We start from the raw sequence: 23,322 nt of genomic DNA, 5'->3' as shown, positions 1-23,322 counted from the left end.
ACCAGTGGATGCCGCAGGCCCCCGCACGGGGCCCCGGGGCCTCCTCAGGGCCTTCCTTGCCCACCGCCCGAGGGGCTCCCTTAGGCCTCGGGGCGAGCACGGAGGGGCACGCAGCGCCTCCCCCTCGCCTCCACCGCTTGCGGGGCAGGAACCGGGCTGAAGTCCTGTCAGGGTCCTCTTGTGTTTCCGAAACAAACAGGAAAAAGTGTTACCGCGCGCACGCGGCGGTTGGAAAAGAGAAGTTCCTCAGCACAAAGGGGAGCCAGAACGCAACGTAGAGACGTCTCCCCAGCTTCTCGCCAACACAGTCGCACATGCGAATTACAAGCGTTACAACATGCACCAAGGCCTGTGCCGGGAAATCCTCCCGCCCCAATTCCCGAGGGCGACTGCGGTCCGTGCCCCGAGGCCGCACGGCGCCGCCATGACACCGCCAGCGCCCCCGACAAGCCCCGCTCCTTCCCAATTGGGTGTCCCCGTCGCCATAGCAACAAGCGGCTTGGAGGCGGGTGCCCTATCCAACGCGCCCTCGGGGCGGATCCGCGCTCTGATTGGTGGCTGTCGTGGCGCGGTAACGAGGGGCGGGCTGTTCATCGGGTTTCCCTTCGCGATGGGGGGACCCGCCTCCTCATTGGCTGCTGCCGTTGCCCCGGCGACGGGAGGACGCGGCGCGGCCTAGCGGGAAGCCGGGGCTTGCCCTGCGGGAGGCCCCAGCGCCATGGCGCAGGCCGGGGTCCTGCTGACCGAGGAGCCGGCGCCGCAGGCGGTTCCCGCCTCCGACCTGCCCGTGAAGGTGTGCGAGGTGGCTCTGAACACGGGGCCCGACTCCTCCAGCGGCCTGGCCACGGCTGGCTTCCGCACCGCCAAGTACCTGCTCCCCGAGTGGCGCCGGAGCAACTCTGATCTCTACCACAAGGCCTCCACCGGCTGCGAGCAGGCTGAGCGCGGCCGGGCCGAGGCCAAGGAGCTGGCCGAACATGCCGCTGCCACCGCCCAGCGCGCCCAGCAGGACTCCATGGCCACCTTGGGCCAGCGCCTGCAGGACATATACTTCTGGAAGGCTGAGCTCCAGAAGGAGATTGAGGACCTCGATGCCGAGACCGGCCTGCTGGCGGCCCAGAAGCTGCGGCTGGAAAAGGCGCTCGATGCCACCAAGGTGCCCTATGCCATTGCCACCGATAACCTGCAGTGCCGGGAGAGGAGACAACCCCCGGACCTGGTCAGTGATGAGGTGGAGAGAGAGTTGCTGAAGGTGAGCGGGACGTTAGGATGTTAAGGGTTGTTGGCAGCCCTCTCCTACTGCTGCTCTGGTCTCTAAAGTGGTGAACAGCTTGGTCAGTAGGTGATAACTGCAGCTCATGAAGGTATCTTCTGGCACTGCACAGAGGCCTAGTGCCCTTTCCTGGCAGCCTTGACTCTCTGTCTGTCACTCCTAGGTTTAAGAAGGATTGTTTAAAATCCTTCCTCTGTTTAAAAAGTATTTAAAATCACATGAGTATGACTAGAGGAGACCAGATCCCCTCTCTCAGACCAGATCCAAACAAAATCAGAACAGAGATTTCTTGAACCAAGGTGGGCATCCTATTCTGGCATTAAACTTCTTCCAGCCTCTGCTCAGCTTAAAGTCCCCTCATCTCTGCAGGTTACACTTTAAAAATGCAGTACCCAATAAGCAGACTATTCAGGACCAGTGAAATTCTCCTTTCCTGTTTCCATGTGCAGGCTGTCCAAATCTGGCAGTCTCTGCCATTACCTGTTACTACTGAGTCTGATGCTGTAGTCTTGCCAAGGTTCATGACGAGGTGGTGATCCAACACCGTACTACAGTGTCTGAACACAAACCATCATTTTAAATGGCCTGCAGGACAGCACAATGAACAGTACAATGTAGTCGTGTGACACCTCCATGAGGTGATAGCTCCAGGCAAGCGGGGGGCACAGACAGATGGTATTTCTGACAGTGTGAATTCAACAAACCTGAGACTCTCCTGAAATTTGCTTGATCCTTTTCTTCCCGTAGAGGACTCTTTACTCCAGCTGACACTTTGTTATCTGTCACTGCGATCCAACACTGCATGTAGATTGCCTTCAAAGCTGATGTAATTATTGTGGCTGCACATGTTACAGAGAACAGATTCTGGGTCATTTTTCATTCTGGAATGATACATATTCTAGTGTCCCACAAGTAAATTAATGATTATTTGCCTGCAGCCTCCAATATACTGTGAAAGTTGATTCATGATGAGTTACTGATTAAGCCAGATGATTAATATTTGTTGTTAGAAAAATATTGAAGGGACTTACATAGTTGATGGCATGATAGTATTTAGCAGGATAGTATTTAGCAATATTTTGAAGAGGAATTGTGTACAGTTGCTGAATTGTAATCAATATTTAAAAGGTTGTTTCAGTCAAAAATATAAACATGTGAGAGTTAGTGTATAGGATATTTCAGTGGGAGTTGTTACAAAATTCAGATTACAGAAAAGAAATTCTTTTCATCAGCTGCTGATATTTTAGAGAAATTGTGAAGTGTAAGATTATCCAAAAAAACCCTAATTTTCTGGCAGGATTTCTCTACTGTATTTCTTTTCTTTCCTCCCGGTCTCAGAGAATAGTTTGTTCATTGCTCAGTAGTCCATCTGCTGTTGCTGCTGCTGCTAATTCTTCACCTGAAATTGTGATTGTGTGCTCGTGACGACAGACCGTCAACAGCCAAGTAGGATGTCATCCAAAAAGAATGATGTGAGTTCAGATGAGGCGTGTATACCAGCAGCAGATGGACTCTTGAGAAATGAAGATTTTGTTGCCATGCCAATGACCTTTCCAGTGCAGAGGGAAGAGGAGTACATAATATCAGAGGAAATCCTTCCCATTTTCACAGAGGAATAGATTTTATGGCACAAATGTTTGCAAATAGATGTTAAAATATGCCCTCTGTGCCTTTGCCAGCTCTTTAAGCTGCAACTATACTCTACACCTCTTCCACTGCAAGAAATCAGATGGTACCTTGTATTTCTTACTCTCTCCAAAACTGACTAATAATTCTTGACACTTAGAGCTGCTTTTCCATGAATTCTGACTGTTCACTGCGCAGATTTCCAAGTTAATGGCCCAGTTCACTGGTAGCTCTGTGCTACTACGTTTGCTTATTTGGAGGAGTTATGCAAATTTTATCACTAAAGTACTGACATACTTTTTCTGAATGTTGCTTACTTGTCCAGTCACTTTCTAATCTTAACTCTTTTAAGAAATGGTAATGCAAGGGAGATCAGGAGTAATTTATTCTCTTCCCGTGCAAAAATTGAGAAAAAGAAGAAATAGTTTCTAAAAGTCAGCTGTGTTAGGAAACAGACATTCTTTTCCTTGCCGTTTTAATTACACAGTTAATTGATATTCTAGGGCATTTCCTTCCTTTGAAATTCTTCCTCTCCTACTAGCAGCCCAGGCTTGTGCCGGCGTCATTCTCTGGTATCTTTGCCATGTTCCTGCCAGCTCCCATGGACAGGAGCATGGGGAAATCTGCAACTGGGAGAAGAGCGTGTCTGGATAAGGGACTACCTTTCACATAGTCATGGAAAACCTTTTCATAGGACATAGGTTTTGTTCCTGCTTTCAGCTTTCTGCAGCAATGAAGACCATTCCCGGTTCCCAGAGCATCCTGCTGAGATAACCACCTTTCAGCAGCCCCTTGGCAGATGACATTTAAAGAGGCAACATCAAATACACATACACAAGCAGTTTTCAATCTCTGCATGTAATTGCACTTTCATTATCTGTTCAGTAGGAATCATTTCAGATGACTCACAAAGAAAACAGAAGTATCTCTGATGAAGGTTTTATGCATCCAGATAAGATTTGGGGTTTTCTTATTTTTTGGCACACCATCTATTTCTTTTAAGGAGTTTTGGTTCCAACTCATCTGTCCTATTTGCTTTGAGCATGGAGTTGTATTTAGATCACCTGTTGTGATGCACACCACCACTAAATAGCCACTGCTGGAATGAGGGATGAGGGTATTTAAGTGAAAATGCCTCACATGCATAGCAGAATCAGCTGTTACTCAGAAGTTCATTGGCTCCACTTAACAGCATATTAATCTTTTCTTAATGAAGTTAAGAAAAAGAGGTTGAAGGACACAATTGTTTTTCCAATAAAGAAGGATCTTTGATGACTAAAAAGAAGATAAAATCTCTCAAGTGGAATAATTTTCTTTCTTTGTGCTGCTGCATTGGAAATAGCTGAATTCAGAAATAGCAGTACACGCATCTGTTTTGTATGAGGTTTTTGACTTTCATAACCCATATGACATCTCCTCTGAATCCCCTTTGCATCAGTTTAACAACAGTTTAGTATGTTTATGTGCACGCATTTAATATTGAAAATGTAAGCCCTAGCAAAGGACTTGGCACTTGGTGGTATACTGTCAATAAATCATGTTTCAGCTGCATATATACTGCATTTCAAGGTTATTTCCACATGTCCAGTGTCCAGACTCATTAACTGAGTGCCAGATATGACTGTGGAATAAGTGGATGTACTTAATTTATGCCATTTTTTTACCCTAGACTCAGAGTGTTGATTTGTTGTGTGTTTGCTTCAACAATGAAGTCAGCCCCAGCTATTCCCTGATGCTGAAGACAAAGGCATTAGCCAAGATCCTGTCAACTGTGTAAAATTAAAGTTTAAAAAAGTGGAGAAAGGATACACATGCATGTATTCCTGCTAACTGCAATAATGGGGCAAGGAAAACAACAGAATACCATTTCCAAACACTGTGATCTGTAGCTTTGCCAAGTGAACCAGTGCGCAGTAGGACAGTCCTGTACATAGACAGCTCAGTTAAGAGTATAGTGCTTATTTTCAACATCTGCAGATTGTGGATTTTGAAATGACTCTTGGAGACCAGCGGGGAAAAAGGCCAGTCACAGAGCTGGGATTCTGAAGACTGTTACCTGCTTTCACTCCAGCTGTAACGAATAACAGTCTTCCTGTTACACGCTGTTTGGCTGTCTAAATCTAGTGAGATCTGTAAGCTAGCTTGCTTTTATTTGCTGTCCTGATGTGTGGGACATCTGGTGTCATGTTGTTACTGACGGATGGATGCAACTGGATTTGTAATCAAGGGCGACTGCACAGCCTCTCTCATGGGGTTCAACCAGTTCCTCTTAGCTGCTCTCTCACTGTGTGTCATTCTGGCCCTGGGTGCTGCATTTAGACATTGCTGACATCTGCAAGTCACTGATGTAAAAAGTCAGGCTGCAAAAAAACTGAAATTGTAAATTCATGGAAGGCACAAACATCTGCTCTTAAACATTTTCTTTGCACCATTAATTAGACGCTTAAAGTCATGAACTGGGATGGTTTTATTACTAGATTTGAGGAAAATCCAACTTTTGCATCATAAGCATTAAATATTGTAATAAAATAAATGGCACGCTAAACTTCAAAATGTTCTCTCCCTGTTAATTGACAACCATTTATAATAACAGAGGTTTATTATTAGTGTTAACTGTGGAGAAGACAGCTGAAAAGAAGCCAAGATCACTTCAGATTTGACAGTATTTAATTTTAATAGACAGCACATGAAGAGATAAATGGGGAAAATAAGGAGAAAAAAAAAGACATTTCATCTACCAAGTCCTCTCATGAAATGAAGAAATGCAAATCTCATCTCTGAACCAGAGATGCTGCTAGCTACTAAAACTCTTTCACATGCTTTTCCTCTCTTAATGCAGACTGGGCCTTCAAATGAATTGCCAACACAATTCTGTGCACGCACTACATGAAGGTCATCTATTCTGCCAGTCGCTAAAACCCAGATCTGACCCCTGGATTTGAATGTGGAATCACCCACATTTTTATGGCTGAAATCACGAAGCCCGGGAGAGCTGTGCTCCTGGCTGCAGCGCTCTCTGCCACGGCTGTTGATGGAATTTACTCTGCAAAGAAAATGTGAAGGAGCAGACATGGCATTTTATAAGTCCTCCACATGGTATATGAGATTCCCAGCTCCTGCTCCTCTGCAGGTAGTGCTACCTGGCAGGCGTTCATGCAGTGTGGACCTTCTCCCACGTCGATCCCACGAGCCAGCCACAGCTATGGGTGGGCAGCAGGCTGGATTGTACTGCGATGCCTGACAGTACAGCCAGGACTGGGGGACCTAGATCAAAGGATCTTCATCTTCAACCTAGTGCCACAGCTCCTCCCAGCCATACAATCTGACGTTTTAACTGTTTTAAAAGTTAAGAAAAATAATTTAGTAGATAAGCGTTGAAAATTCGTTGTCATTTACGCCTGCTTATTCACACTAACTAGTCTTAGACTGCCATTAATTATGAGAACTGTATCTTCAGTTTTAAATGTCATATTTGAATGTGTATCTCCTCAACAGGGAATCCATTTTTACATTTTATTTTAGGTCATTCAACAAGGGAATTCTTTATTTTTGCATTATTTCACTCTTTCCATGTGAGAGACCTTAATTGCTAAAGGAAGGCTTTTCTCATTTAAAATTGTGCACATTACTCACAGGAAAATGGTTGTCTCTTTATTTACATGGAGACTGACTACCCAACACAAAATAATATCAATTACTATAAACGTAATTTTGAGTGCTGGATCTTTCTAACCCTTTAAAATCCTTTTGAATGTTTACTTTGACAACTCAGCCATTGTAATACTTCCTCCCTGCTGGAAGTGAATTTTAGTGTTTTCACAGTTTGTAAAGTGATACCTTCAGCTATGTGTTTATTTTAATTGTGCTTTTTTAGAGCCTTAAAAATAATATTTTCTTTCCAATCATGATTGTCCTTTTCCATTTACAATAAAATGATCTTTTTTATGGTCCCTGTTGGTTTCTTGTGATGGAGAAAGTGACACTGCAGCGACATACACACTCATTTATTTGTCAAAAACAGTACAAGGATCAACGAGTGCCAGCAGTGTTCTGGGAATAAAGTTTATTAGTAAGTATATACTCCCTTAGCTGTCATTGGATGACTGTCGTTGATGTAAACCAGCAAAATTAATTAGGAGCTTTTCATATACAAAATCTCTTTCTAATATCCGAGCCTCAAATATTAAGTTCCTTTAAATAATAAAAAAGAAAATGCTTGCTGGACTGGCTTTTATATAATAATATGTAATCGCCAGGTCAGTAAAGTCACTTCATAGAGCATTGATAGTTAATCCCTAAAGCAGCATTATTGCAGTCAAAAATGAGCACCAGGTACTTTTTGTTCAACAAGAGATTATTAGAAAGTATGGTCTTTTTTGGTTTGATCACGTTTGTGTTGAAATGAACATTCCTGCTAAAACCAGCTTGAGCTGAAACTTCAGACATCGGATCCATTATCAAGGTGAGGCACAGCTTCGTGACTTTGAGCAGTCACTCTCTTCCAACTCAGAGGAAATTAACCCCTCAAGCAACATTGCATATTTGAGATAATTCTGCAGTCCTCGATACTGTCCATCACCAGAGGCAAAATGAGTCCTGGAATAAACAGATCTAATAAAAAAATGAAAGCTGTAAGTGTCATTGGGTTTACAGTATGACAGTTTTCCTATACCTGCTGAAGCAGACAATAGCTGTTTAAATCATAGAGTAGTAACTTCTGTTTTTAGTTAATATGAAGCATTCAAAGGAGGCAGGCCAACAGAAGGTTATGATACTGCCACTCCTTTATGTTAAATAGCACCTCATCACTGTACGTCAGACAAACCGTATTTTTGGAGATCTGCAGGAATCTGATGGGAAGCCTCTGCCTTGCATACAGAAAAAACGCTTCCTACAGAACAAGGCAGCGGGCTCTGAAGGTATCTGCAAGGACTCAGCAGGTTCTGGAAGTCAGCGTCTTGCCAGAGAAGCTGATCTGCAGTATCACATCCCTGTGCAAGGCAGCAGCCTCTGACATCTGAGTCTGTGCTTGCAGGGCAGACAATGTCCTGCCCAGTTTTAAAACGACACCTTGTGTTTGTGCAAGGCAGTGACTCTGGTCTGCTGAGCATGATGCTGTTGCCTTATTTTTCCCTACTTCAAGACTGTGCAAGTAATTCAGATACTCTGTTTAATCTGATAGAACATAGACTTTTTCATAAAATACACATGCAATATGAAAATAATGAATCCCCAGGCTTTAGAAGTATTCCAAGTATTGTTGCCGCCTTAGACTTATAGCTGAGTTACCTCAGTATCTGCTAACTCCTCGGAAAATCGTGTCTTGCAATAATAGGATAAGAGTGGGTAATGAGTGGAAGATTTAAATATTTATCCACAACCATTGAAATCAAATTGCTCTGCAGGATAGTATGTACCGCTCTGGATATCACAGAAGTCTCAATGTTTTTATCTAGGAAGCTGAACTTATCAGAAATATCCAGGAGCTTTTGAAAAGAACTTTGACACAAGCTGGTAACCAGATGCGGTAAGACATTTTTCACAATACCTTAGTAGCTAATTTATATAGCCAAATAACTCCTGGCATATAGGGGTACAATGCCCAGTGGATAACGATCTGACCAATGCCAGGCTTATGAGCCATGTGAATTCCATTTAAACCTGAAAAGAGGTACTCAGTGATGAAACTTCAGGATTTTCAAGTAGAGTAAGGTAGGAGAAGAGCCATGCCCTAAAGCCATGCTTTAGATTTTCAGTCCTGGTTTCCAGCATGTGTACTCAGTTCTCTGATTTTCCAACACTAAACTTAAGTGCAATAAAAGAATTATCTGGATATCACTCTACCTTGTTGCACCTTGTGACATATTTGTAGTATAGGCTCTTTTAAAATGATTTATCTGATCAAAAGACCTTTTCAAGAAGATTTTTTTGTCGCCAGATGTCAGTATGAACTTAAAATATGAAACTTCACTCTACCTTTTGTATCAGTATGGATGTTCATTGCATTTCAAAAGGAATATTTGCTTTTAATTTATAACAAGCCCTTTGGAAAAATGTTACCCGAATCCTAAAGTGCATCAATATGAAGGAGTTAGCTGCTGGAAACCTTGATATTTTAGTTTTTAGAATTTTTTAATCTGCTCCAATTTGTGCTATTCTACCGGATAAAATGAAATATTGTTTTTAGAAAGAATGCCTATAAATGCACAATAATTTAAAGTAGTTCTGTTACATCAATTAGAGTATGAGAGGAGTCTACTGAGTTTAGGCTACGCTTTTTATAATTGTTTTAAGATCGGTGTAGTACCATTTAGTACCATCATTTAGTATCATTGGCCAGCAGAGTCTTTTTAATTCCTTAGGTGAGAGTGACATCTGGTGTTAACAGTTGATAACGACCCACTGTCTTTTGTAATCTGAAGTCATTCTAATTAATTGGGTGACGTGTGACTCATTTGACAACAAAGCAGCAATTTTAACTCTGAATATCATTGTACTCGTATCTTCCAAGGACAAATTACACTGTCTGCGTGCTACAGTCTTTGAAAGGCTAGATAGGAGGGCGTGGAGAATGATATAAGGTCACTTTATGGAGTCACACTCAATATACTAGCAAAAGAGGAGGACGGGTCTTCTGCTAGCACTACCTGATGTCTTATCATGGGAAGAGTGTTCTGTTGGGCAAACCTACCTGTTCTCCCCATAATAACTGCAGCTGTCACCACTATTGAAAAAATCCTCTGTGTTTTAGGATTATTGTGTAAAATCCAAAGTCCAACAACTCCTTTGTCTCAGGCTATAAGAGCTCTAAGCCTTCAGTAGGCACAGAACAGTACTGAAGGTCTAGGGTAGTGGTTAACACGTCAGGCTCACTGTCCTTCTAGCAGATACTTGTGGGAGAGAGAGTTTGGTTAGAATGTTCAAGACAAAAAGGAAAGTTTATGTTCTCATTGCCCTTTGAAAGACGAAGGCTCAGAGCCTAGCTTCACAAATGTCTGTGATAGTTTTGTTAATTGTGTTGTTTTCCACTAACAATGTGTGATAATAATGACTTTTCAGATTAAACCGAGATCACAAAGAGGTTTGTGAAATGGACTGGTCAGACAAAGTTGAAACGTACAACATTGATGATAAATGTGGAAGATACAGTAACCAGAGCACCAACATCCAGTTCCATCCTGGTTCAGTGAAGTTTGAAGAGAGGTGAGTAGTTACTGTCATTATCCTCCACAAATAACCCTGGTAAGATACAATACATCCTTTGCATCAGTGAAAGCTGTAATGCTGCTCTGAATTAAAGGTGTGATTGCTGCTTCTTTGGACGTACAATGTCATAGCTTTAAAATAGCTACATGGATAGTAAAGGTCGTACTACCATCTCAGCGTGGCATATCGCTGATGGCAAAGTCGGTCCACTATATGCAAACTGAGCTTGTAAAAGTTTTTCTTGGAAATAATTGGCTTTGTACTTTCAAAGGCTGATCTAAATCCTATTGAGGCTTGCCATTTGACATCGGCAGTCATGCCATTCTTTCAGGAAAGGCAAGTGCTGCTTCCTGTACACAGAGAGGATTACTATTACAATAAATCTTGCTGCTTCCCCCTCCCCTTTCAGGCAGTGTTCATATGATGGAGTGTCCCAAGTGCTATGTAGTTCCTTCTGCTGCTCGACGTGGCAAAGTATAACCAGAGATCTTGTTTCTTTTTGTTTCAAAGTAGACACAGACTGTAAAGCTTGAATATATTCATGTGTTTATTTGCTGGTGACTTAACTGCTTGTGCTTGCACAAAAAAGTGTGTGTATACTTTTTTTGCCTTAGTAGTGTTAGCTAAAGATGGAAGAACTTTGGATGATTTTGTGTCGTGTATTACTTCCCTCAGAAGCCACAAGATGAACAAGAGTTTATTAATTTTATAAAGGATTAGTCTTCTTCCTTCATAGTAAGTCTAGACTGCATGCAACAGCAAAGACAAATAGAGGTTGACAACACTTTTGCAGGGAGAGAACCAGCTTCACATTGTCTTCTTAAGTGCAACTTGAACAACAGAGCAAGGTTCCTATTTGTATACCATTCACCTCTTCTTCCAGTGCCTCAACACCGGAGACATGGGCCAAGTTCAGTCATGACAACATCTATAGGGCAGAACGAGAAAAACTGGCTTCCATCAATCTTCGTGCCTTGATTGACAATATTCTTCATGACGTATCTGAGGACCTGAGGATGCAATGTGCTGCTGTTAATGAAGCTTTTGCCAAACGCTGTGAAGAGCTGGACGATACAAAACACAAACTAGAGCATCATTTGAAAAAAGTAAGTGTTATTTTTTGAATGCTGGCTACAGGCGTGATAGTCTCTTTTGAGAAGATCACAGTAGATTTATCCTCTAGAAAAAAAGTCTTTGTCCATGTCAGGTATCGAACACTATGTTGTGTCAGCTTAGGATCTGATAAGAGTCTTCAGAGCTGGATTGTGGCTCCAATTCAGCTTTTTCTGCTCTCTGTTGTGCTTCTCTAAACAAGAGATGGACTTAAATATGAAGAAAATTAAACACTTTCTTCCATGTCTTGCTGAACTAAAACCTAAAACTGTGTGATCAAGGAGCTGATCTTTGGGCCAGGATTCCTAGGCTAGCCTGGTTATCACTTTTATGGGATGAAAGCCATGCTGGGCTGCAGTAGTATCATCATCAGCAGTTCCCGGCAAGTGACAAGAGGTGTCTTCAGCCTCTGCCCCTTCGCCGGTGTGGAGCAGCTCCTACTTCCCTGTTAGGCAATTGGCAAGTGTGGAAAAAATAGTCATTCCGTAGCACCTGTTGGGTAATGACAGCTGGGTAGACTTTATTTTTTGCTTGTGTGTCAGTGGTTATGAGGGAGAAGAGGTTCAGAATTTCCTGTCTTTTCCATTTTCTTCACTAATGCCAGCAACCCATGCATTTCCAAGCTGATCAGCAGTTCTCAATCTCATTCAAAATAACTTGAATTTTTCTTGGGTAATTTACAGTTAAACATTTACAATTAAAAGCAATTCATGGAGGTGGGATGTGTTGTCAGGAGACATGGAAGAGTTATTGAACAGGCTGCAGAATATTTTCTGCTGCTTTTTAGACCAAAGATCAGATTCTCAGTGTATTAGCAGAAATAGAGGTCAAAACCACCTTTGTACTTCTATTTCTTCTATATTCTGGCCAAATAGGAGGTCAAAACTATAACTGATTCACTAGGACCATGAACAGATGTATAGCATGCACAGAGACAACATGTATCTTTTTTTAAACAGTTCTTTTTCTTGGTATCCTCTTTAGATCCTTAAGGAGATTGGAGATCAAGAAGCTAACATTGATGCTCTCAAAGAAGCTATCAGAGACAAAGAAGCCCCAGTGAAAGTTGCTCAAACAAGGCTGTATGACAGGTCTTTTCGGCCCAACATAGAGCTCTGCAGAGACGAAGCACAATTCAGGTAAACACTATTGAACAAGTCCTCCAAGGTGTCCATTCTATCCAGAAATTATGTTAGACAGTTTTTGCGCTTTTTATTGGCAACACATAGCCTTCAGCTTTTATTACTAGGTTTGATTCTGATATAAGTCAGAAACAACTCAATTCACTGAAATCACTGTGAGGAAAATATCATTTTAACCTAATGTATTGACAAATAGAAAATCTACAGACTCAACTCTGCCTTTTGTCTCTACGCTTTCTTCTCTGAACTGTGTGGTTTCTTTTTTATTTAAAAAATCTGGCAGCGCGTGGATCATTTGCAACCCTTTTGCTGCTAGCAAAAGCTCACCACAAGGTGGACTATGTGCCGAATGAATTATGCTTCAAGTGCTGAGAATGTAAATGGGCTGTACATATTCATAGTCTGAGACAAGTCCTCAGTACTACAAAGCATTAGGCTGGTGGCATTTGATTTTCAGCAATAATCCGTTTTAAAACTGGAGGTCAACAAATCCTTTCAAATTAAAGGTCTGAGTGTCACATTTGTCAGTTTTGATCTCATTATAAGCTTTGCAATTCATTCTCCTCCTTCATATTTTCCTACCCTTAGGAAAAGTGGGGAATCGGCTTTTGCAGGCTTACAATATCCTTGAAGCAAAGGTTCCTATCATTCAAAGCCAATATGCTGTTCTTTATACAGTGAGGAAGAAGTTATAGTTAATCCAAATGCTTTATACCATCTCAGGCGCACTCATTTAAGGTCCTGATTCAGCAAACCATCCGTGTGCAAGCTTTTCAGTATGTACATTGCTTTTAATGGGATGTAAGGGCACATGCAAGTCCTTTGCTGAATGGGCATGTGTTTAATTGCCAGGCTTACACTGTTTGTAGTTAACTCAGTTTGCATAGCACACAGGGATTTGTTTTCCCAGGAAGTAAATATGTGCCTTCCCTGCAGGCTGATTGCGGTAAAGAACCTAACCCTCACTGACTTGCAGTTGAAATGATGTCCTTCTTCAAAAACAGTTTGCTGCTTTTTTTTTAAATGGTGTGCTGCTGCCTCTTTAAAAGCTTATATGCTTTTAAAGTAAAGACTGTTTTCTGATCTCTGGTGCTAGTATCATCTTTAACACTTGAGTTTTATACCAGTGAACAGATATCCAAAACCAGGCTTAACAAAATGCTGATCCAGTCAAACTGGGTGACTTACCTAACAATTTCTGTCCTATAATTCTTAGTACAAGTGTCCTACAGAGTGGGAGAAGGTGAGGAGGGAGAGTTCCACTGTGCTTAGTGGCAAAAGACATTGTTGGTACTATCTAAATCATGGGAGACTTCTGTACAGAAGCTGTGAAAGTGAACTCTGCTTTTGACCAAGTATGTAGGACCTCTCTGAGGTCCTTTGTTGTTGAGTATTATGATTCTGTAGCTGTTGATCTTTATTCCCATTACAGTTCATATGTCTTTTTGAACATCGACTGGCTTCTGCTCTTTTTTTTAATTAATTAATGTAATTCTGTTCAGGTTGATCAGTGAAGCTGAAGAACTGACGGAGTCCATTGAATCCCTGAAGAAAAAACTGCTGGAATCTGAACAGTCTCTGAGGAACCTGGAAGACACACGGATGAATTTAGAAAAAGAAATAGCTGTGAAAATGAACAGTATTTTTATTGATAGGCAAAAGTGCATGGCCCATCGCACTCGCTACCCTGTTGTTCTTAAATTAGCAGGTTACCAGTAGTAATCTCTGTACTAATGATGCAAAGTCTGGAAGAAAAATGTAGTCTAGAATCTTTCATATAAAATACATGGGTAACATTATACACAGAAGTACTGTATTCACTGTTATTTTCCTCCATTTTCCTCTATTTGGCGTAAAATGCATTAGTATGGTGGGCTTTGAGTCTTGCCTTTAAAAGTTCAGTCTGAGTACAGATGTTTATAGTGAGTTTAAAACACAGCTGAAAGGTAATTCATTACACCTCGTATTTATCTATATCGTACATGCATAATTTGCACAGTATGTGATATTTGGGGTTTTCACCCTAATAAGTGAGTATGTTGAATGAATATTTATTGTGAAGAATAATAATAATATACACAGATATAGATATAACATTTACAGCTTTCTAGCATTTTCAGGCAGACTGAAATGAGAGCAATAAAGCTGCTTGCCTGATAGAGGACCACATGATCAGCAAGGAAACAGATGATAGACTTTTAAGGTGCTCAAACATTATTAGTAAAAAAAAAGGTTTGCACAGGTTAGAGGACAATCAGACTATTGGCAAAAGCACTCCCAGCCCGTGACACCTGCTTATGTAATCTGAAAATGAGTCCGAGGATTTTTAACCTTCAAGTCAATAAATTTAGGGTTGGTTTTTTTTTCAGAAAAAAACCTAAACAGCTTGTGAATAGCAATTGTGACTTTCAACTTAAGCACCTGGATGTTGAATTGAGCTCTCGATCTGTTCCAGCCATTCCCTGGAAGCAAGGAATGTGTTTGAGCTATTACCCATAATGGAGAACACATCAGATTCATCTGCTCCAGTAGAGCAATGTAACAAATGTCATTCATCCCTTAGCTTAGTAGGCCACTGGGTTAAATAGGTGACATGTGTCAAGAAAGGGGAAAAGATGACACGAACAGAATTCCGTTATGGTTTCCTGTATTACAGTTTTTTACTTTTAAAAAGCAGCTGATCAAAGAGAGGGAAAAAACCCTCAAAAAGCAAAACGTACAAAAAACCCCCTAGCCAGCGTGCGTTTCTGAATAGCCCTGCTCTGTTAACCAGAGAGGAGAGGCCATTAGCCTATCTGTTTTTCTCACAGATGGCTATTTGTATTATCTTAACTCAGGATGTGCAGAGCACTATTCAGCAATTGCCCTCCTGCTAAAAGCTACTACCATTTCTTTGAAAACCAGCTGCGTCAGTGAGGGCTTTTGACCCAAGCCTTTATTTTACAAGCTTTGTGTTCAAGAGTTTTGTTTTGCTTTTTTAATAGATTTCCTCTTCATGATTATATTTTTATAGCCCAGATGTTGAATCCTTATTAGAGAGAAACGGCATGTAGATTAAAAAAAATAAATGTGGTTCTACTATGCTTTACCGTGCACAGAACTTAAAACTGACACTAAAGATTATTTTTGTAGACTGAAAACATTCTCCTTCATTCTGCCTTTCTTAAAACACCTTCAGCGCCTTTCTTCTTTGGCAGCATACTCTAGCCTGTTCTTCATGCTCAAATCTTACAGCCTAATCGGTGGATCACACACCTTGTATACAGCTGCATCACTGCACAGTTGTGTATAAAACTGACTTTGGCTGCACCAGAAGAATAAAACGCTTTAAAGGGTGTTCCAGTATTCAGAGCTGTGGTGTTAAAAGTGTTTTGGTCATTTAGCCCCAACCTCTAGACGGTGCTGCTTGTTTGGTGGCATGTACAGCTCTAGGTGTACACAGAAAATAGAGGGAAAAATAAGACAGTGAACCAGGCTTTAGGCTAACAGGAATATTGACAGAAACCTTTTAAAAAGTACAGAAAAGAAGCAACATGTTTAAATTGACCTTACTCACCCACTAAAGGAAAAAAAAGTGGAATCAAAGTGAAATTTGGGTTATGATTATGGCAGGCAGGATGAGGAGAATATGCAGTCCAGGACCCAGAACTATTATATTGATTGAAGAATTCTGCATTAGAGAGAAGAAAAGAAAAGTGCTGTCATCTTCTCTGAGACTGTGCTGAGTACAAATAACCTTATGCCCCATATTGGGTTGTAAATGGAACTTTCCCTAATTAAAGCCTATCAGTTTAATTTACCTTTGTGAACTAAATTAGTCTGCCCTTGCTTTAGGCCAATCAAGGCAAATCCTGCTCTGGTAAACCTAATATATTGGCAGGAGTGTAATCACTCCCCTATTCACATGGTAATAGATGAATACAAGCGAGTTGTAAGAGTGAGAATCAGATGGAATAGCTTCAAGTTGCAGGAATTTTTTTTCTTTAATTACCAATTTAAAAGAAAAAAATTAAAGCCACTGCTCTAGCATGTAAATATGTTTTTGTATTATTTTTTTCATAATTCGTTTTTAAGCTGAGGATTTACCAGGAAATATTTAAAAGGATGTTTTAGCTGGCTCTCGTGTGAACTAGGGTCACAGGTGAGCTACAGCTTCCAATTGTCTTGAGCTCTGCCTGCTAATCTCTATGAAAAGTGTGGATTCTTTTGACTTCGTTAGGATTTCTTTGTTTATTATCCTGAGAGATTCCTGGTTGTGAAGACAAGGTTTGATTTCTGGAAAGTCTGAGAGTTTTCTCATCTGCTTACAGGTAGAGGAGGAAATTAATGGTGTAATAAATGATACCTTCATAATGTCTGGTACAGGGACTTCAGGAAAAACCAGGAGTGAAGACCCATTAAAAACTTATTTGTTACTTAAGAGCAGGTGACATTCTGCAAGGGGAGCAAAGAAGGTTATAGAGAAATGGGAGATAATATTTGTGTAGTACTTTTATCATGAATAATTTATTTTCTCTAAGACCGAAGCTTAGAACAACTGTCTCATAATTTCAGCCTTCTACTGTGCCACAGTTCACTAAAAAATTTAGTACCAAAGCGGCAGACACCAGCACCAAGATGCCCAGGTTCAGAAGACTCTGTCTCTGCTTTTGGACCCCTGACACATAGTACAAACAATACTTGCTTAAAATATTGATCTTTAATTCAGTCTACATAGTAAATAGCCACAAGAACAGCCAGTAACACCAGCTGTGTCTTAAAGAAGAGATCTGAACATGGGCAGTTTTTTCTATTGTTCTTCAGGATTCCGTTTGAGGTAATTTGCAGCGTAATTACAAAACAACCTGCAGAGAAGTGGAAATTATTTTAAAATCTTTTCCTGAGCAACTTTTCCAACTAATTTCTGGGTAGTCTGTTAGTTCTGCTGGCCCCTCTAAGTAAATTGCATCCCAACATCGGTCTTAGCAGTAATAAAAGTCGCAGTAACGACTTTATGGCCAGGTACAACGCTCATTAGTGGCCTATTTTATTCCTAGGATGTATCTGATAGCCAGGTCGCACACTGGGTCCACGACAGGCTGAGAACAGGAGCAATGAAGAACCTTTAAAGCAGATCCAAAAACTCCTCACACGAGGGTTGTTTGCAGGATCATTGCAGGGTTGTTTGCAAGTCTTGTTTCCATGTATTAGATCCCCTTTTCCATGTCCAAAGTGGCAGGACGGTCTTCATGGCACTGAGAAACGAATCCCAGCTGAACAGGAATGGGGAGAACTGGCTGAACAGGGAGAGGTCAGTGCAGCTACTATGTCTGTGAACAAACAACCTGAGCTGGACTTGCCGCTAATAAAATCATTGGATATTATTTAGCAACTAAGAAGCATTTGGTGAACGTACTCATCTTGAAAGTTTCTTAAAGTTTGTTTGGAAGCTAGCCATCTGCTATTTGTCATTTGTCCCCCTGTTCAGAGCTTATATACATGAAGTTAACAGATAGAAAATATTTCATGTTCCCAGGTGCCCAAGCAGACTTTGACCAATCCACATTGTGAATGAACTGTACTTTGATCCGTTGTCGTTCAAGCTATTAAACCAACGCTTAAGCCCACAATTAACCGGAGGGGTTATGAAAGCCTGCGAGGAAGGTTGCCTTCAACACACAACCTTACCGTATCTGCTCACTCCAAGCTCCTTTGTTACTAGAGGCTTTGCGCTCTCCCTTCTCTGGGAACATGCTCATCACCAAATGTGAGAACTAGTTTATCTCGTCGAAAGCTTTGGCATCCAGTTCCTGCAAAGAAAGTTTGCCTGAGGAAAGGCTTCAGTGGGGCTCCTACATTCAGTCTGCTCAGAGGAACATCAAGCCTCGTAATGCCTTCATGAGACCGAACCACTCACGATGCACTGGAATGAGAGCTCATCCTCTGAGATGCTGAGTGCCTTTAATTCCCACTACCGCCTGTTGTCTCCACATACCTCTCTGAACGAGGAACAACAGTCTCTTCTTACCATTCTGTGGGTGATGGATGCAGTTGTTTCTATGACAACCTCACTACCACATCCTGATTTAAAAAAATCACGTGTGTAGGGGGATATTCTGGTTGCTACGACTTGTTACATGTGCCAGGCACATGCACTTTAGTCCTACAGGTTCCTCTTAAGCTTTCTTTAGAAGAAAAAATAAAGGAGGATGGGAAGAGTAAGGAAGTTGAGTATTTAGGAGGACTAGACAGTAAGAAAATTCCTGTTTGAAGCAAGCCCACGTTGACAAACGTTTTTAGACACCTGGCTCCTAAGACAATCTTTCAGTCCCATGGGTTTCGATAGGAATTAGGAAATTGATACTTTTGCATCATCCGTAGTACTGTCGTGTTGTGAGGAAAATCAGCCGCGGCAGTAACACCCTCTCCTGCAGAGATGGATTTTACCCCAAACACTTACAATGGTAACAGCTCCAAACTGGGGTTCTGGAGGTGTGCCTCGGTTTGCCTGACGTGCAGACCACGCTAGGAGACACCTTGTTTTGGACGCAGTTGCAGGAGTTAGCCTGTTTGCATGTAGCCTGTTGTTCGGAAATGCAGAAGCGTGACAATTTGCTGGAGAATTATTCCCCTTTGGTTCCCCCCCATTTGCTCCTTTTCCCTTACGTCTTGCAATTCAGTCATATCGAGCATGCTATGTCTCTGCTTGTGATGCTTCTTCATATATGGAGAGAAACTTTATCTTTTCTCTTTAAATGCCTTTTATTATCTATTTGGAGAATGAAAAAAAGAGGCCAGATCATAAGTCAAGTCTCCATGGAAGAACATCTTGCTCCTCTCAAATGCTGCACCAAGGTCTGCTTCAAATGTGACCGCAGTTTCAACATGCCTGGCCTCTGAAAGCAAAACAGCAGCAGGAGAGGATGAAATCCCCAGGGAAAGGGCCAGAGAGGGTAAAAAAAAAAAAAGATTTATTTTTAAAAGAAATAGGAAGATGAAGTATTTTATTGCTGATTCTTAGAGGATTTATAGAAACATAGGGAAGAAAAATTGAATGACCTTTTCACATAGTCATGCACAGTTAATCAAGAGGATGGAAATGTCCATCATAGGGTAGTTTTGGAGATTTAAAAAACATTCTTCCAGAAAGGAAATAACTCTGAAGATGGGGAGAAATTTCACTTGTTCCTTTAAAATATTGATTGTTTCATCCTTTAAAAATTCATAATGTTGCCAGAGACCTTCCATGCTAAGGGACAGAGAAGTCTGTCAAATCAATGGCTTTTAATTTCTTTAAACCGAAGCAGCACCAAACCAGCTGAGATATGTCCAGAAAACACTCTGTCTCTGTTGCTCCATGGTCAGGGAAAGAGGAAACTGCAGAATAGCAAAGGCCGAAACACAGCTGGCCTGGAAGGGAACAATAATCGCTACTGGAAAAAGAACAACTGCAATCTTACTAATTATTATGAAATATTCCCAGTTCCTGCTGATTCCTCCTGGCTTTCTCGCAGGCACTGTCAGGAGCTGGTAGCTATTCCTGATGCCTTATGGGCAGCCGGAGGTCCACAGACGGCAGCGAACAGCTCTGATTCAGACTTGAGGCACCGAGAAGCCGGGGCTGTGGGAATCCATCCCCTTCCCGGCTCAGCCTGCCTCATGCCAACACCTCAAAGCGGAGCAAGACCAGCACTTCAGACAGAAAATGTCTGGGTTTTCCAGACTGAAATTGGTGCTAATGCCGCTGTCCTTCCCAGCACGGGAAGCTTTCCTCTCCACAAGCTTTAACGATCCTTTCACCCTCATCTTTTCAATATTTCACACTTTTTCCGCCAGCCTACGTAGGAGGAGACACAGAGCGCCAGGAGATGGGTCACCAGACTCCAGGAGAATGTCAATGAGCCAGTCAGCTGTCATTCCCCCAGCTCTCCCTCCTGCTCCTTGGTTTGGGATTATATAGGTACGACGTGCGCAAGACTATAGCACATTTTACTAGCGCAGCCCCAGAATGTGAACGATTACATCAGCTCTGCTGGCATTTAGCCAAGCCACGTCGCACTCCCATGGACGTTCCCCGGCTGAGAACATTATCTGCCCAGTAATTGCAGGATGAGAGGGTACAAGACGTGGGCTCTCCTGAGCCAAGATTCCTGGCGTTTGATGACACCAGCTTTTGCCCAAGGATAAATCCAAATCTGTAAAACTGAGGGAGGGATCGTAAAGCCTTGTAACTCCCATCCATATGAATCAATCACAGGCTGCAGTCATAAAAGAGCTCTTCGGTCTCTGTATGCATATTTCAAGAGCTGTAAACAAAACGCATTGTACCAGCGAAACAAACCCAACCTGCAAGTCGCACGTGGTTTTGGCTTCACCGCCAAAGGACAGGCAGGAGGTGGATGGAGCAGAGAGCAGCCAAGAGCTGTAGAATTGTTACCCTAAAGCTTTCTGGGCCAAAGCCAGGCCCCCTCCAGAGGGATGAAAGGCATCAATGCACATGTTGAAAAGTCCCGATCCACCAGTTGCTGTTGGGGAGAGGACAGACTGGCAGAGTGGTTGAAGGCAGAGGCAGAGTATTGTGTTTGGTTTGGGATGAGGAGGTGGGGAACCACCACCGTGACCCTTGGGCACCCAAAGGACTCTGGGCAGGACTTGGCCAACACGTCCTTCCCAGGTGGGACATCTGCAGACACTCCCTGGCTGCTGTACCTGTGAGGTGCAGAATTTGCCTCCTGGATGGTGTGAGACAGAACAGGGCTGCGAGGAGCCGGGATTGCTGCCTCTCGGTCTCTCTCCCAACCTTTCTTTCAAACGTCTCCATTGCCCCTTTCACACCGGGTGGAAGCCCGCCTAGATGCTGAGCTTTCTCCTCCTGCAGGGTTGATCAACTTCCCATCTTTCTTTTTGAGTTTTCAGGACATTTGAAAGAAGTTTCCTCCAAGGCGGGGGCTTTCCTCCAGGAGGGACTGTGGCCACTCCTGCCTATCCGTGCTGCCAGGATGAAGGGCTTACTGGCATCCCAGGAAAAAAGCTGTGGTCCCTGACAATCGTGGGGCTGTAATCAGCTCTTACTTAGCTGGAGCTGCACTTAGCTGGAGCTCTTCTCGCTGTGTAGACATTTTCCAAAACCCCTTAGGAGTCACAGAAGAAACAGCACAATCAAGCTTCGAGCCAGCAGGACTCCTGCGGAGCTCAGCATTAGCCGCATGTTGTGGCAACACAGTGTCTAGACCGTGAATTACCACCCAAGTTTTTCATTTCATGTCTATTTAAGAGAGCAAATGGGAAGGGGTACAACAGGATGTTTGTTTTTTTTTCCCCAAATATCACACAGCTCGTTTGAACTGCGTTCACAGATTGAGCAAAAATACGGGGTTTGTCGCAGACATGGAATGGCAGAAGAAAGTGACAAAACCACTGAGATTAAATGTAAGAGCTTTTCTCTATTTGGAAATGTTTGCAGTTTCTCCTTCCTTAACCAGCTCCTTCTGAGAAGCTATTAACGGGGTGAATCATTACTGGAGGGAATTAAATCAGCCAGAACTGAGTCAAGGCTACTCAGCAGCTCAGGGGAGGTGGGATGCGGAAAGCAAAAAGGAGAGGTTACAAATTTAATCCGTAGCTGCTCCTCGCAGAGGAGGAGGCTGGTCCGAGACATCAGTGATACAGGAATATGGAGGGGTCTGTTCATTTTGGGAGCATTTCTTCTGCCAGGCAGTGAAATTACCTGCTGCAGCATGAGCCCACCAAAGCAGCTCAAAGTCCTCTTTCACCCACTTACAAGCGACTGGGTGTCCTTGGTCCCCAGTGGGGCACATCTGGTGGCGGTGGAGCACTCAGCAGCGGTCCCCAAGCTGCCCTGTGCGCACAGCACCCTGGGGACAGCCCGTCCCGGCTGCCGGCACGTGCGGCCCTGGCTGTGGGCAATGCACCGAGCTGCCTGTTGCAGCTTTTGGTGTGCAGATGTGAAAGCGTCCCCTGCGCTGAGAACTGCAGAGCAGGATTACACATCGGATGAATTGAAAACCACCAAAGTCCTTGGCTGTATTTCCATTTCATACACTTATCCCATAATGATGGAGTGCCGCGTTCAGATGTGGGCTCATGATTAAGGATTGCCTTCGGGCCTTGTAAATAGAAGATAATTTTTATGATTGCTGCAGTGTATGAGCTCTTCATAGGAGAGGCTTTTAAAATCCGAATGGGTTCAAGAGTGCAAGAGATTAATGCGGGGCTGTATGCATCTATCTCAGCCTGCAAATTCCAATTTTTTTGTGTGAAGGCCAGTTTGGTTGTAAAACTGTTCTGTGCTTTCCATGAAAATCTGGGAGATTTTCTCTGCCCATGCACAGTGGTCACTTGTCTGGAAACCTGGCAGTAGGTTACCTTTAACAGCCAACCAAAGTCTATTGCCAAAAATCAGAAAGCTGACAGGTTTGCTCCAGTGTCTACACGACCGATGAACACAGCAAACAGCTTTTTTACGCTTTCAGCAGAGGATTCCTTGTTCACAGGACAGCATCCTCGCGCCGTTTCTGGCACGGGGAACAGTGCTGAGTTACAGCGGCGTTTGCAGAGCTGCAGAGGCTTCACGGCAGAAGATGGACCGAGGCACCGAGGCCGAGGATATTCTCAGAGCAGCTTAACAAGAGCTGCCCAAAGCCCAGGAGGGGCAATTTTGCCTTCCATGGGCCATCGCTACCGAGCGGCTCAGTGGCAGCTCTGCTCGGGAATGGGCTGCAGGCAGCGTGCGGGGGAGTGAGCAAACTCCCTCATCGCTCACATAACACAAACAGGGCTTGTCCTCCCAGGAGACCAGCCTCATTCAACCCCCTGGCCAAACAAATGAGGAAAGCTTCATACTAAAACAAGTGAGCAGCTATAAAAACTTGTGTTAAGTCTCTACCGGCTTCCAAAGAAGAGGAGGGCAGAGCTTTGCCTGTGCAGCTCAGCTTATGCTGAGAGATGGTAAAGCTGAGCAAG

The 23,322-nt window shown here is 42.9% G+C and overlaps 1 protein-coding gene across 1 annotated transcript; it reads left to right on the top strand.

Moving 5' to 3' along the window:
- Positions 1 to 718: 718 nt before the first annotated feature.
- On the top strand, positions 719 to 14,154 carry TEKT4 (tektin 4). The gene is made up of 6 exons (XM_076350790.1): positions 719 to 1,252; positions 8,356 to 8,426; positions 9,959 to 10,102; positions 10,989 to 11,211; positions 12,203 to 12,357; positions 13,863 to 14,154. The coding sequence occupies exons 1-6, from the start codon at positions 719 to 721 to the stop codon at positions 14,077 to 14,079; spliced, it is 1,344 nt and encodes a 447-aa protein (XP_076206905.1). The 3' UTR covers positions 14,080 to 14,154.
- Positions 14,155 to 23,322: the final 9,168 nt, after the last annotated feature.

Source organism: Aptenodytes patagonicus, chromosome 13, assembly GCF_965638725.1.
Source record: "Aptenodytes patagonicus chromosome 13, bAptPat1.pri.cur, whole genome shotgun sequence".
NCBI classification, from domain to species: Eukaryota; Metazoa; Chordata; class Aves; order Sphenisciformes; family Spheniscidae; genus Aptenodytes; species Aptenodytes patagonicus.
Note: the sequence above shows the minus strand (reverse complement) of the source record. Positions and strands in the feature narration are given on the sequence as shown.